This window comes from Podarcis melisellensis, assembly GCF_964234715.1.
Source record: "Podarcis melisellensis genome assembly, chromosome: 2".
Taxonomy (NCBI): domain Eukaryota; kingdom Metazoa; phylum Chordata; class Lepidosauria; order Squamata; family Lacertidae; genus Podarcis; species Podarcis melisellensis.
In genome coordinates, this window is record NC_138529.1 from 111,550,024 (window position 1) to 111,564,817 (window position 14,794).

The 14,794-nt window shown below is 44.5% G+C and overlaps 1 protein-coding gene across 1 annotated transcript; it reads right to left on the reverse strand.

The window, feature by feature from the left end:
• Positions 1-7,126: 7,126 nt before the first annotated feature.
• On the reverse strand, positions 7,127-14,598 carry LOC309364848 (zinc finger protein RFP-like). Its single transcript, XM_081902799.1, has 7 exons — positions 14,120-14,598; positions 13,520-13,615; positions 12,987-13,217; positions 12,618-12,640; positions 11,387-11,508; positions 10,330-10,362; positions 7,127-7,945 (listed from the first exon to the last, which is right to left on the reverse strand). Exons 1-7 carry the CDS (start codon positions 14,546-14,548, stop codon positions 7,437-7,439), a joined length of 1,443 nt encoding a protein of 480 aa, XP_081758925.1. The 5' UTR covers positions 14,549-14,598; the 3' UTR covers positions 7,127-7,436.
• Between the last annotated feature and the right edge of the window lie 196 nt (positions 14,599-14,794).

Genomic DNA, 14,794 nt, shown 5'->3' on the forward strand with positions numbered 1-14,794 from the left:
GCCCTTTCTTGTTTCCAACTTCAAGCTTCAAATGGGGTGGGCTGATGTAAGCTGAACAACATCCCTGTTTCCTCTCCATCCTCCCCGCTAAACCAATGAATCTTCCTGCAGTCCAGGTGAATTTTTAAGCTGCTCTTCAGGTCCAGCTTCCTCCATTTTTTCCCCATCCACTGATCCCATCTCCAGTCAGTCGATCCTCTCAGAAAAATTAACATTATCTATTATGTACTGAGTTGAATAGGATTCAAAATGCTGCAGTCTGTTTGGTCCTAGAACAAGAGGATTCAGAATGCAGCTGAAAGTTACAATAAGGTATGAAACAAGGTAACAAATTGCTGACATTGTTAATATAAAGAATGCAGATCTGGAAGGTGTGGGGAAGTCCAACAGGGATTTATGGACAGTTGAACTATTATATATTCACAATCTTTTTTGTATCTTTTTGTTTAAAAAAAAATCTGTTTCTTGTTTTCTTTTTGTACTTTTTGGAATGCATAAAATTATGAAAAGAAACGCAATAAAAAATATTAAAAAAAAAAAGAATGCAGCAGTCTGATTGGTCCTAGAACAATGCAGCAGTATGATTGGTCCTCAGGATCCACCCAATCCAGCTGCAGATGGAGGTGAATCCGCAACCTGATTGGCCTACAGGAGAATCCCAGAAATAACCAATCACGTGCAGCCCATTGTGTAAATAATGTATATATAGCAGATATTTTGGGGGTACTTCCATTCCTCACTACTTTGCGTGGAATAAAGAGCATGAAATCCACACTCGACTCCAAGTATATTTCATTAACCATGGAATCTTTTATCTTTTTTATTTTTTAGTGTGGGGGAAGAGTTCTCACTCTTTTTACTTGTGATACTTTTTATCTTTATCTACTGCTAAATGATTATTGTTTGGTGGTTGACACATTCCTCATAAAATTCCTTAAAAATCACACTTTAAAAAAAATCAGTGTTGATGCTCTGAACATTTTTCTCAGACGTTTCATTTGATCCATGCTGAAGTGAGGGTCCCCTTCTTAATTTGGGTCTATGTTCAAGTGAATGAATGAATGAATTTATTAATACGGTCACAGACCAGCTTCAACACACACAATATCACAGATCATAAAAAATCAGAAATACAAGGGACAATATGACAATAACAAGGATTTAAATATAAAAATTAAAATTAATTGTTAGCGTGCCCCCTGTAATTAACATTTAGGGGATTGGACATTATGGGATACCACTTGCTTCCTGCGATTGATTGCAGACGCACAGAATTTAGCTACATTTAATGTAGTCTTGGGCTTCTTGTCCTCTAGCAGTAGTTTTAGACTATGGTGTTCCAATTCTTTCCTAGACTTATGCAAAACAGGTGTAATCAAAGTCAAACGTATATCCTCATAAAGACGACAACGTAATAGTACATGTGAAGCAGTTTCAACTTCCAACGAGCCACAAGGACAGACCCGTGCTGTGTATGGTTTACCCTCAAATCTGCCCTGAAGTAAGGCAGAAGGGAGAACGTTAAATCTGGCGAGGGTAAAAGACCGTCTGTATTTGGGTATCTGAAGACCTGACAGATAGTTAGCCGGAGAGAAACCTCTCCCATGGTCCCTTATTGCTGGATGTTTGATCATTTCGCTCATGTGGCATTGTAATTCTACGTCCCAGATACGCTGGCGAATTGTAGTCCTAGCTTTCTCGAAGCCTGTCGCTATCAGGGTCTGCTGTGGGATCCCCAGGCCTTTAAGCTTTTCCAGCAGTGTAGCTTTCCATCTGGATTGGTAGGTATCTAATAAGGTTAAAGGTGCCAGCCCAACCGGGAAGAAAATAAGCTTTAGCCAATAATGGATCTTCAGTATCCATATCCGAGTACTGATAGGAATTTGCCCAACCTCCAAACGGACCGCTATGTTGGATACGCAAGAGGGGATCCCCAGCAGGCAACGGAAAAACTTAGTTTGAAATGCCTCTAAGAGAGTAAGGTTTTTAAAACTGCAGATCTGGGATCCATATAACAATTGTGGTAGTATTTTGGCAGCAAAGACCTGGGAGGTTGCCGGTATGTGTTGGCCCCCTTTCCCATAAAAGAATCTTATTAACGCTTTGGTAGATCTCTCTGCATTTGCAATAGTATTATTAATCTGAAAGCGCCAGGAGCCCCTTTCCTGAAAGGTTACACCCAGGTATTTAAAGGTTGCTACCTGTTCTATTGAGCGATTGTCTATTCTCCATTTGTGCCTCCTCCTTTTTTTAGAGAACACCATGACTTTGGATTTGTTGTAGTTAATTGTTAGTTGTTCAATGCTGCAGTATTTGGAAAAAGATCTCAGAAGTTTTCTTAGTCCAACACAAGAAAAAGAAATTAAAACTGTGTCATCCGCGTATATAAAAGGACCGGGAGGGGCGTACCAGCCAATTTGGGGGGATGGGCATTTTCTTTCTCCATATTTCCTACTAGCGAGTTGATATAAAAGTTAAACAAAGTAGGCGCAAGGACACACCCTTGCCTAACCCCCTGATGGATTTGGATTTCCTTGGATAGGTGGCCCTGTCGGTCACACCTTACCCGGATCCGTGTATTTTCATATAGACTGTGGATGAGATACAGTAGGCGTTTGTTTATATTTGCGGCGCTTAGCTTTCCCCAAAGCCTGTCCCTCGGTATTAAATCAAAAGCAGATTTGAAATCTATAAAGGCCACGTATAGGGAACCTCCTTTTCTTGATGTATATTTCTCCGCAAGATGTTGCAGAACAAGGCCCTGGTCTAAGGTTGACCGATTTGCCCTGAAACCCGCCTGTGCCTCTGAAAGAATGTGGTTTTGTTCCAACCAGTCCACTAACTTATCGCATAGGTGGGCTGCGTACAATTTGCTAATGATACTTAGGAGGCTAATTGGCCTATAATTAGCCGGATCTGATCGGCTCCCTTTCTTGAATAAAGGGATGATGATTGCTAATCCCCAGTCCTCAGGGATAGTGGCCGATTGATCTATGCTGGTAAATAGGGCAGCTAGCACAGGGGCCCACCATTCAACATTAGCCTTAAGGAGTTCCGGTGTAATGTTGTCTACGCCAGGTGCTTTTCCAAGTTTAAGGGATTGGATGAGCCTATAGATCTCTTCAGTTGCTACTGGGGGCCATTTGGCGCCAATATCACTCGAGGCTGGGGGCATGGCCTGCAGATGTTGATTTGATGTATATAAAGATGTAAAGTAAGCCTCCCAAGTCCCAACTGGTATAGTATAATCAATTTCAATCGGGGAATCTTGCCAACTTTTCGCAACTATTTTCCAAAAAGTGGCTGAGTCTTTCCTTCGAGAGGCCTCCAATAAACGTTGCCACTCCCCCCTTTGGGCCTGAAGCTTTTTCTTTTTAATCAGATCTTTATATTTACGTTTGGCTTCGAACCATTCCGCAGGAAGCAGGGGTAAGTTCGCTGATTTGTAGTTCCTGTACTTATCCAACAAAGAGCGCTTCATAGCAATACATTCCTGATCAAACCAGGGTTTGGATTTGTTAAGGAATAAAGATTGGCGCGATGTCTTTTTTTGGGTCAGGTGGGGTTGCAAAAGTGAAATCAGATCCTGGAACAAGATTATTCTAGATTCAGAACATGGTGAGTTTAAGAGATTATCTCTTCTCATGAGGAATATGTTCAAGTGTAAAAATGAAGACAAAACAATTGAGGCTATTGCAAATCCACCCAAATCTGTTTTCAGTTTCATATTCTGGATCCTTGTGGATTATGATTCCTGCTGCCTGTATGTTGATATTTTGCAGAAGGGTCTGCAACTGAATAAAAGGCTGAGGGGACAGTTCTGAAAACTTTTGGGGGTGGATGTTCTGGGAGGAAACCAAAAAGTAGCATGAGCAGCAGTTTATCCCAACGTACACACTAACATTTTTTGTTGTTTTCATTAAGCCTATATTAATGAGAATTGTGATGATAACTGTAACCTGCACAGCTTGAGAGTACTATACCAGGGCAGATGGGCATCACAAATTGGGAAAGGGAGAGGGATCCTGAGCTATCCAGATGTTCACAGATTGACCAGGGCTTCAACAGAAGTGCCAGTCATATCAGCCAGAAAATCCTCCAGAGCCACTTGGATCCGTCAATCTCTGAGGGTGGACCATTCTCATGGGCGCCCCACCTCTGCAGAGGGGAAACGGTGCTGAAAAAGCCTGATTTCAACAGGAAGTGATCTCACCATGACAACAGACTGAGGCCCATATCTCCCAGTTTCAGATCCCTCTCTTCCTGCCCAAGCTCCAGTGTCACCAGCGATATTCATCAGCCCAACAGCATGTTGGGACAGCCCCACAGTTGTCAAGGCAGAACTGTTTCTGGGGCTGCTCAATGAAACCTCCTGGTGCAGAGGCAGTCTACCTCTGAATCAGCTGAAGCTGTGGAGGCGAACAGGAAAGGGCTTTTGGTCTCAAACCCTTTGTCTCGCCAACTTTAAAAGGGTGTGTAAGCCAGTGGCCAGAACCATATGTGTGAAGAAGTCCTTTCTCTAGGCAATCACCAAAACCTAAGAGCTAATCCTGTCATCTCCGGAACTTATCCCAAGAACTGGGCACAGGGCTGTAGGCTCAATTTCCTCATTCTTCCACAGAGCTCAAAAGAGATTAGAAAGATGTGCTGTTTTTGCTTCCTCTTCCGAATTGAGAATTGCCATTTGGGTGACTATGATAAAAATGTTGAATTAAAATGCTTCTCTCTGCGTTTATGCCCCATCTGTTCGGCACTGGTTGCAATGCTTCCGTTGAAAATGGGGTGAGGAACTATTGCAATTAGCATTCCTTTCATTCCCTCCCTTTCATTTTCCCACAACTGTCTCTGTGTTGAAAAGTAGGGTGTCTATAGGATACCTGCTCTCTCACTGACCTGACAGATATGGCTGAGACTCCCTTCTCTCCTGGTGGTGGGATTCCCACAAATAAAGGGATGGGCAGACTTCAGACATGGGGGATTTGCTTTCATTTCTAATCCGAATGCTGAGATCCAGAAATGGACCCAGGTGCGAAATACGAACTTATGCAGGGAAGCCCCGGAACTCTGCTCCTCACTCAAACAGGATTGACTCCTCTTGCAGACATTCATGGTCAACACAGGAAGGTCTGAAGATGAGCTTCCATATATAGAGGAGCTTTGCAGGGAGGGCTTGCAAGCACATCTCTGAAGGGAATCTTACACTTAAGATTTCACATTCTGAGTGCACAGTGTGTTGGACTTGGGATGACAATGCCCTGGTTCAAATCCCTTTCGACCATAAACTTTAATGTGTCTCCGTTTTCTAAGTCTCTCAGCTCAGCCTCTTCTACCTCACAGGGTTTCTTGGAGGATAAAACAGATGTTATGAACAAAAACTGTCCCTTTTCCCCTCTGGGGTATCCAAGAGCCCATATAGAGTCCTTAAGTAGGCTCTCTATCAGTAGGAGAAAATAAAATAGGACAATCAGAGAATATTGAGAAGCAAAGCAGCTTGTAAGCATGATCTTTATTAAACTGTTGCAACAGGGACCCCACTCACCACAAGCAAGAGGGAGGAGAACCCTGAGCAATGGTGCGCAAGCCCTTATATAGACCAGGGGTCTAACCGGCCCATGGTGACCTCTGCCAACCCCCGCTGCCCACTCTTAACGGCACGTCACAGGGCCCGAATTCTGGGTCGATGGCACCTGTGCACCGGAAATAGTGTGCGTGCGCATACTCCAGCCTATCCTCTGACGGATGGAGCATGGACCGGCCCATCGTCCGATAAACTTGCCGACCCCTGATATAGACTTTTGAAATTGTCCACCCTGCAGCTCAAGACCCCCCCCCCAAAAAATCATACATACATCACAGAAAGAGGCAGTCCCCAGAGGAAATACATGGGGGGGGGCGGTCTAATACAGAAATCCTGTCTGTCAGGAAACCTGATGTCACTGGTTGCTCTGTTCTCTTTTCAGAACTTCTGACAGAGGCTCTTCATTCTCAGAGGAGATTTTATTACATCGAGGCCAGAAACCTAAGTGGGGGTTACATTTCTGGGGTCAGCATGCAAAGGCTATATAGAATAAGTCAGGAAAACTCCCAAAAATGCCCCCCAAGCAACCATCCCTACGTGTCCGAAGCCAGAGATCTTGAGAGCTTTATGCAACTTTTCTGGAGGCCGGTGAGAAGGTGGACTTGGAAACTCTTCCCCCCACTCCCAAAGACCCCCCCCCCGGCCTTCTGGGCTCTGGAGACTCATCAGAATACAGGAGCAACAAGAAGTACAATCTTTAATAAAATCAAACAAGTTAGCACAGGAAACATACCCCCAAATTCTTCCAGGCGCCTTATACAGAAGGATAAGAAGAGGGGATCTCTACAAATGCAGATAAGTATCTAACTGTTCACTACAAAGCACCTTGGAGAAAATAATTGTATACATGGGAATTGACACCCCCCCCCCAAATCTTCCAGATTGTCACCGTTCTCTTTTCAGAACTTCTGACAGAGGCTCTTCACTGTCGGAGGGGACTTTGTTACATCAAGGCCCAAAACCTACGTGGGGGTTACGTTTCTGGGGTCAGCATGCAAAGGGAATATAGTGGAAGTCAGGAAGCCCCCCCCAAATGCCCCCCACTTGTCTGAAGCCAGAGATCTTGTCCTTTCTAGTGGCCGGTAAGCAACGTAGACTTAAAAACTCTTCCCCCCACTGCCAAAGCTCCCCCCCATTGCTTTCTGGGTTCTGGAGACTCTGGTGAGATATCACACGGTCTCTCACCCTCTCTTTCCATTTATTAATTTGTGTTTTGACGAAGGGCTCCAGGCTGCGATCACACAAGTAAGTTGCGTGTGAGTTTTGGGCCGACTGTACACAACTAAAAAAACTGGTCTCTGATTTTGTTGAATTGCCATATAAGCTCCCCTGAGTAGCAGCAAAGAAAGGAATTTTGGAACTTCCATCTCCATGACAGTAGAGGCTTGGGGGGAGGAAAAGGAATCCGAGAGCAGGATTGAGGCTGAGGAAGGCTTTAAGTGATGCCTGTGCAGAACTCTGATTTTATTCAGAAAAGATGATGGTATTGTCTCTAGAAATCTCAAGTTGGAGGTTGTAGAGAGAACTACATTGAAACAGGAATGTGTGTGGGGTTTCTGTTTCCTAAATCATTTTCTCGCTTCTTTCCTCCTTTGCACCTCCTGCACCAACAGAAACAGCTGATTCCCAAGGGAGAGAGAACATGCAAGTTTGGGGACTGACAGGGGACCCAATCAATCAGTTTCATTTATAAAACTGGCCAGAGAAGGGAGAGTTGCATCATGATTGACACAAGGGATGGCCAATCACAGTTCTGCAAATAAGGTTTCTTCTTAAGTGGCTGTCAGCTCAGTCCTGAAGAGGAGACTGAATATGTCATAATGGCAATGAATATACACTTGTCTGTCTGCACCTTCAGTCAAGAGAGGCTCAGGTTCTCTTTCTTGCCCACGTAAAACAAGGGCTGGAGGGTCTCTCCTGAGAAGGGGGCTGCCGGATATGCGTGGAGAAGGGCTGCTGTATCAGCATCGTAAAAGGACACCCGTCCCCCTTCACAGTTCAGGTTCACTCGGATCCTCTTGGGCTCCTCACTTGGAACAGGGGCCTCATGGGGGGAGCAGAACTTGTACCCACCGCCCCACTTCCCCAAACCCCAGATCCCTTCCCTAGTATCAAAGTGCACAACACCCTTCCTCTTCACAGACTTTCTGGCCACCCCCACACCCCATCTCTCCTCTCTTCCCACAGTGACTTCCCAGAAATATCTGCCTTCCTCGAACGCCTCACATCCCAGCACATAGCCATATGTGTCAAATCTCTCAGGGTTGTCTGGCAGGTCTTGACACACTCCTCCCCAACTCACACTTTTTCGATCCTTGGACAGGATGAGCCAGGGATGTGCTGTGTCTGGATCCAAAGTTACATTTTCTGTGGGGGCAGATAAGGAAAGAGAAGAGAAACGATGTCAACGGGGAAGTTGGCTTTTCTTTAGCCACATGACAGAAATGGCATCCCCCATGAGATGAACAGGGACTCCAGGGCTCTGCATTTGAGACAGGGATGTTCATCAAGTTCTTAATAATGATTCTCGAAACACTTGCAGTTCTTTCCCTACCCCTACGGTTGTGATTCGTGGGTTTCCACTAATTTTATTTTGATTTCAAATGTGATTTTGAACTGTATTTTAACTAATCATGTGATTATGTGTTAGCCGCCCTGAGCCCAGTCTTGGCCGGGGATGGCAGGGTATAAATAAATATTATTATTATTATTATTATTATTATTATTATTATTATTATTATTATTCCAAGGGTTTGAAGTACTTAACACACATTACCTACATAGAACCCTTGCAAGAACCCTGTAAGTTAAGTCAATCTTAGCATGCCCATTTTTCAGATAGGAGGACTGAGGCTGACAATGGCGTGTCTAAGGCCACCCCCACCCCCACCATTCATGGCAGAAGGGAATCAAAGCAGGGACTCCCTAATTCACATCAATCTTTTACCTCACATCACATGCCAGACCATTCTTGACAGGCCAGGTAAAACTGGCAGCAGGTGCTCTCACCCTACTTGTAACCACCACTCAAGTTTTGGTTACATATTTAATGTAATTTTATAGCCCATCCTTCCAGATAGATTATCAAAAGATGAACAATACTCAAAAAGGTATTTCTGGGCTCTGATTGACACTCCCTGTCTAAAATGTCCTGCTTGGGATTCCTGAAGCAAGAACAAACATGATTATCTCTTGTGTTTGGTTAGAGCAATGCAGAAAATTGATAGTTCTGTCCTTTAAATTGACATCTATTACACAGTTGACATGAATGTCTTCCTTTTGCTATGACTTGTTTTAATGCATTTATTGTTGCAATCCCAAGACAAGGGGCCTTTATTAAAGCCAAACCCAGTAAAACCAAGGAAGTGCCATTCCCACTGTCACCGTCAATGCAAAGACCCCATCCTGGCTCCACAGACCTGATTGGCTGTATGACGCACATTTATGGAGTGGAAGCATCATGAGAAATTCATTTAAAAATTGGTCATTTTATGTGTTAATATGAATAGAAGTTATAAATATTGCAGCTGTTGTATAAGGGATTATGATGATGACTGGAATGTCACTGAAATCGATAAAATGTTGGAACACAGAAATAAAGAAAATCATCAATTCTAGCACCTTAAATAAGTTATATAATTTGGTATTTGAATGATTTACATTAGAATTGTATTATAAATTGGTATTGTTATAACGATGCTATTATTATAATTGATTTTTTTAAAAAAAATAAAAATTGGTCAGGCTGATGGACATTGGAAAGATGATCTTCTCTGCAGTCCTCCCCCCCCTCCTGCCACCTTAAGGAAAGTAAGTCAAGCGATTTCTTTTTAAAGATACACAGTTGTACAGAGGCCTTTGGGAATTAAATGTGACGTTGGATGTTGCCAGTGCTATTAGTCAATTTTTTTTGTGTGAAACGTAATGGGTTTTTCTAGTTCATTGTTGTATTTATAAGCCTTTATGCATTTTACTCACTGCTGTTATATTTAAAATTATGTTCTGGGATTCTTTTAGACAAGAGTTTCCTTTATGCTGCCTTCTGCTGCACCTTTTCCAGCTCTTATGATTCCCTTTTTGTGGTGTCCAGGATCAGGCCGGACTGGACTTCTGTCTTCCCACTGAGCCTTTTCCCACGTTCTGTGCTGCTATTCTGTCCTGCTCTTTTAAGTTTACTCAGGTTTCTCTAGTCCGCCATCATCTCATGTCTCCCTTTCAATACAAAAACTGAGGGAAGACCCCCCATCTTGCAGGGATGCTGGACCACTGGAGTTCACACTCAGGCAGCCCCCAGCTCCCTCCACTGACACCAGAACCCATTCACCTTCTCGCCCCCAAAGGCTGTTGCAGCCATTTTCTGAGCTATTTGTGTTCGTGCATTTCCCACTCTCACATAAAAGGGGTGGGGATCTTGTATGGCTCAAAGGGATATTTCCCCCTCATGTGCCGGGAGCCTTTGGCTTCACACCACCCCTGTGTCTTATTGAGATTCGGCACAGAAAAGGCAGCCATCCTGGGCTGGGGGCTTCCTAAGAGTCTGCAGGATCAGGCCAAGAGCCCCTCTAGCCCAGGATGCTGCTCTCACTGAACAGATGCCAAGGGGAAATAAGGCATGGAAGGAAGAGCTGCAGTGGCCTGGTCTTTTGAGAAGTGGATCCCATCTCCTGAATTTGTGCCCGGGGAAATGGCTGGGAAAACCCAGCCAGATGGTCGGGGTATAAATAATAAATTATTATTATGATTAAAAGTACCTTTTTGTGGCTGAAGTCCATATTCCACAGTGTCTGGAAGAGAAAAGATTTACCAGAGATTTACCATCAGACCATCATTCAGATAACAAACCTGGAAAGAACAATATGAGTTCATGAGATTGTAGCCAGGTGCTGTGGACTACAAGTCCCATCATCCCTTACCACTGGCCATGCCAGCTGGAGATTATGGGAGTTGGCAGTTAAACCTACCTGAAACCTACCTTAAACTGAAACTCTCCATGCTGGCTTTCCCTGCATAACCAGGGCAGGGGTGATGTCATGGTTCAGACCTGCCCAAATCTTGGGAGGAGGAGCAGGACCCCCAGAAGATCTCCCCATTAACAACAAGGTCCAGACATCCCTGTTCCAGGACGGGAGGCCTCAACCCCTCTGCTCCTGGCTGGCTCCTGGACAGCCCCCCTCCTTCCCTCCTTCTGCCTCCCTTACATCAATCTCAGGGGCAAAGGAACAGAGGAGATGCCTGAAAAGCTGTAGGTGAGGCTACTTGGGAAATAGGTGAGATGCGTGAAAGCACCTAAGGCCTGACTGAGAGAAGTGAAGAGGTCAAGGACAAATTTTTACAGAGAACCTGGAACTTAAGGGAGGGTTACATTCCTGGAGATTGTGTATAAAGGCAAATTGAGCAAAGTCAGAAAAACCCCAGAATCACCCCTGCCATCTGAGATCTCAAGACGGCCCCATGAGATTTCGCAGGAGACTCAGAGCCCAGTAATCATGGTTGAGGTCTTAAAAGTGATTTGCGTGGCGGCTAAACGCTTCATGGCAAGAACTTTCAAGCCCTTTACCTTGCTGACTGGAATCTGGGAGGCTCCCCCAAGATCTCACAGGAGCTTCCAAAGCCCAGCAAGAAGGGTTTATCCTCCTCTTTCAGTTGCATAAAAAAAATCAGTTGTGAGTCATCTACATAGGAAAGTGTGACTTTTAGATATTGAAAAGGAATAAACATTCCATTTTCCTGGCACTGCTAATGACCTGGAGCCTTTCATGAGCAATTTTAAATGCCCAGTATAAAACCCTCACAGCCCTTCTTCATTACCTCTGAACTGCTTCATGACTCCCTCCAGGAAGGGATTCATATCACAGAAGTCCCAGATCCTCCACTTCAGGGCAGGAGGAAAAGCCACAGGAGGATCCTCTAAGTTCTCCTTCTCCTGAGACCTGGGAGGAGAAGAACAAAGTCAAGCCACCATCCTTCCAATGCAAGAAACCTTCTGACAAGGCAGGGGTCTCATCCTGATGATAAAGGCATGATGGAGCATTTAGCTGACATGTGGATCTAGAAAGCATCTAAGACGTTGAAGGAAAATCGAAAGACACCTGCTTCCAAAATATACTGAAGGAAATATATGAATATGAGATTGAAGGTAAAAAAGCTGATATATGCAAATTATTTTTTTTTAAAGAAAAGTGAACAATACTGGGTCCTTACGCAGAGATTTTAGGACTACACCAGTTTTAGTGAAGCATTTCAAGTGCTTAATGAGCAAAAAAAAATGGATTTGGGATGTGCATTTCTGAAATATAAAGAAGTTTAGAATGCTTTAGAATGGCTTTTGCAATTAACATTATAAATGTATTTTAGCACAGTGATAGATTTTAAAAATGGAGAAAATATTAGAAATTAAAGCAATATTTTCTAAACATGGCAGATTTTCAAAATTAATGAGTTTTTGAAGTTGTCTGGAGGACAAGGCTCTCAGAGGCTACTCTTCATCATGGCTGGGTCAAAGGCAGTGGTGCCTCTGAACTCCAGTTGCTGAAACCACAGGAGGCGAGTGTCCTCTGGGGCCCGGATCCTGATCGCGGGTTTTGCACTGGCATCTGGTTAATCATTGTGAAAACGGGATACTGGACTAGATGGGCCACTGGCCTGATCCAGTAGGGCCCTTTCTCATGTTCCTATATCTGGGGAAGAACCTGCAGAAGCCAGAAATACACGGGATATTTAAGGGTAAGTTATAGTGAAGATATTTACAAGCCCCTTTGTGATGTCCCCCCCTTTTGTATCAATCGCAGAGTAAATGATTCCATCACAGAGAAGGGCCTTCAGAGATATGCAATGGGAACAGCTTTCTGTCTGTAATTTTACAGTAGATGGGACCAATAGCTACCACAAAAATGTGTCCCTGTTTTTGTCTGTGAGCTTGTGGAATGAAGGATGGAGTCCTAAGCTATTTCTAGAAGGAGGAATTGGAGAGCGAGTTTCTCACCCGTTAAACAGGAACTTTTGTAGCATCAGAATAAAGCAGGGGTTTTCCATCACTTACCTCTGCAAGAAGCTTCCAATATCCTGGAAGGGAAGAAAGAAAGATGTCAGTGGAGCCACGTCTGCAGTCAGTTATAAATACTAAGCAGCTGAGTGGCAACTGCTGGGAATCACAGGTTTGGAGAGCACTACTGTTTTTTAGGCTTCTCAGAGACCTCTGGATGGCCAATGCAAGAACATGATGATAGAATGAAGGGACCTGTGTTTTGATCTAGCAGATCCCTTTTGTGACCTCAGGCCTTTCACCCATCATGTACCAATTCTTTTCCTTGCAGCAGCTTTTTGGGGGGTGGGGGCTAAGACATGTTATCCTCCTGCTTGTACTATGAAGCAGCCCACTCCCCCCTCTCACATCAGGATGAGGCCTCACCTGCAGGAGTTCACTCGCTGGTTCCTGAAGCTTCTCCTCCATCTCCTGGATGAGGCTGTCAAGAGAGGAGAGTTTCCTGGAGAGTCTGGCCAGGTGCTCCTCCCTTTGGGCTGCAATCTCCTTCTCCACTTCTGCCATCTGGGCCAGAATACGTTTCTCTTGTTCTTCCAGAAACTGGTGCAGTCGCCTGAACTCAGCCACCATCTTTTCCCTCTCTGCACCTGTTTGTTTCTGCAGCAAAGAGGTTGAAAGAAGAGAAGAGTGCGCCAACATCAGGCATCTAGTCTGCTCTTGAAGGATGAAGAGGCCAGTCAACCAGATTTCCCTTGGAAGGCCACTTCTGACATATTCAGCAGAGAAAGAACTCCGTAAAAACTTACAAGCCCACCCCCTCCTTTAAACGGTCTTTCATACTCTGCAGGAGATCAGACCGTTCAAAAAGAAATCTCTTTCTGTATTCCATATTCTTTTCCCACCAGATATTGATTCTAGACTATAGCACTTTTTCACCTTAAAGTAGCAATGATACTTACAAGCAGGTCTTGGCTTTCCTTTTCTGTGTTTGCTTTAAATACTAGAATTTTCTCTCTCTCCTTCCTCACATTGTCTAGGCAGCTGCTGATCTGATCCTGAAAATAAAATAAAATCTAAATTGGGCTGCATTACAGATTAACAAGGAAGCTGAATTGTATGTTTGCTCCCTGCCCCACATCCCTGGGTCTTTTGCAGTTTCCCCTTTTTCACCCCAGAGGAGGCAGAAATGGGGCCGCCCTATTTCAGAGCTGAGAAACATGGGGGTTTTGCTATTTCTCCCCTGCACTGAACACACCTTCAACATGTCCCCCCTCCTTTTTATTAAATTAATCCTAGATGTTGTAATCTTTCGTCCCAGGGGAGTTACTGCAGCCTGCATTCAGGGGGTCACTGGGCACACTTGAAAGCCTTCAAATAGAAAATAAATGTTTATTGTATAAAGTTTCAGAAGTTTAGTATTATCAGGCTTCACAAGAATCCTTTTGGGCTGCAAGTGGGGAGAATACATTACAATTATTATTATCATCATTATTATTATTACCAGCCCCTCTTGTCTGCAGCTCTTCCACCCCCAAGAAAGACCCACTGCCTTTTCCCACCTTGTACTCCTGGGACGCCTCCTCTAGAGGAATCACCTCGTGGCTTTTGTGCTCCTTGAATCTGTCACACACCACACAGATGGGGGCTTCATCCTCCTTGCAGAAGAGCTTCAGGGGCTCCCGGTGCTTCTCGCAGACCCTCCCCTTTCCTTCTCCCTCCTCTTTCCCCTGAGGATGGCTGAATTTCTTAATTATTTCTACAACATTTGCCAGCTGCTGGTTTCTCGTGATGCTGCCTTGCTCCACCCTTTCCCTGCACTGAGGGCAGGAAGCCTCTCCCTCGGATTTCCCCCAGCACTGGATCAGGCAGGATCGACAGAAGTTGTGCCCGCATTCATGAATGATCACTGGATCCCTGAAATAATCCAGGCAGATGGAGCAAGTGGCTTCCTCGCGGAGATCCCGGACGGGACCCTCAAAAGCAGCCATGGCTGCTGCCTCGACAGGAAGAAAGAGTTGGTTTCGTTTTCTCTGTTTTCCGTCTGCAAATGGGCGTGTTGCCTTTCCAGGAAATTCAGCTGCGATCACTCAGGATCTCTGCTGCGTTGGAGTTGGGTGGAGCCCCGAGCTGCTTTGATATGGTGGAAATATATATATTTTATTTTACATGTCTTATTTTAAATGGAATGCTCATTCTTGGTGGCAAGGAACCATTTCCCTGCAAGAGCTGGTGGA

What these genes read in the sequence shown, in the direction of transcription:
- LOC309364848 (XM_081902799.1), bottom strand. Translation starts at nt 14,548, where the DNA reads ATGGCTGCTTTTGAGGGTCCCGTCCGGGATCTCCGCGAGGAAGCCACT. An exon ending in AGGCGTCCCAGGAGTACAAG is followed by an intron (nt 13,616 to 14,119) that starts GTGGGAAAAGGC and finishes TTTTATTTTCAG; the next exon opens with GATCAGATCAGCAGCTGCCT. An exon ending in AGGAAAGCCAAGACCTGCTT is followed by an intron (nt 13,218 to 13,519) that starts GTAAGTATCATT and finishes TCTTTGCTGCAG; the next exon opens with AAACAAACAGGTGCAGAGAG.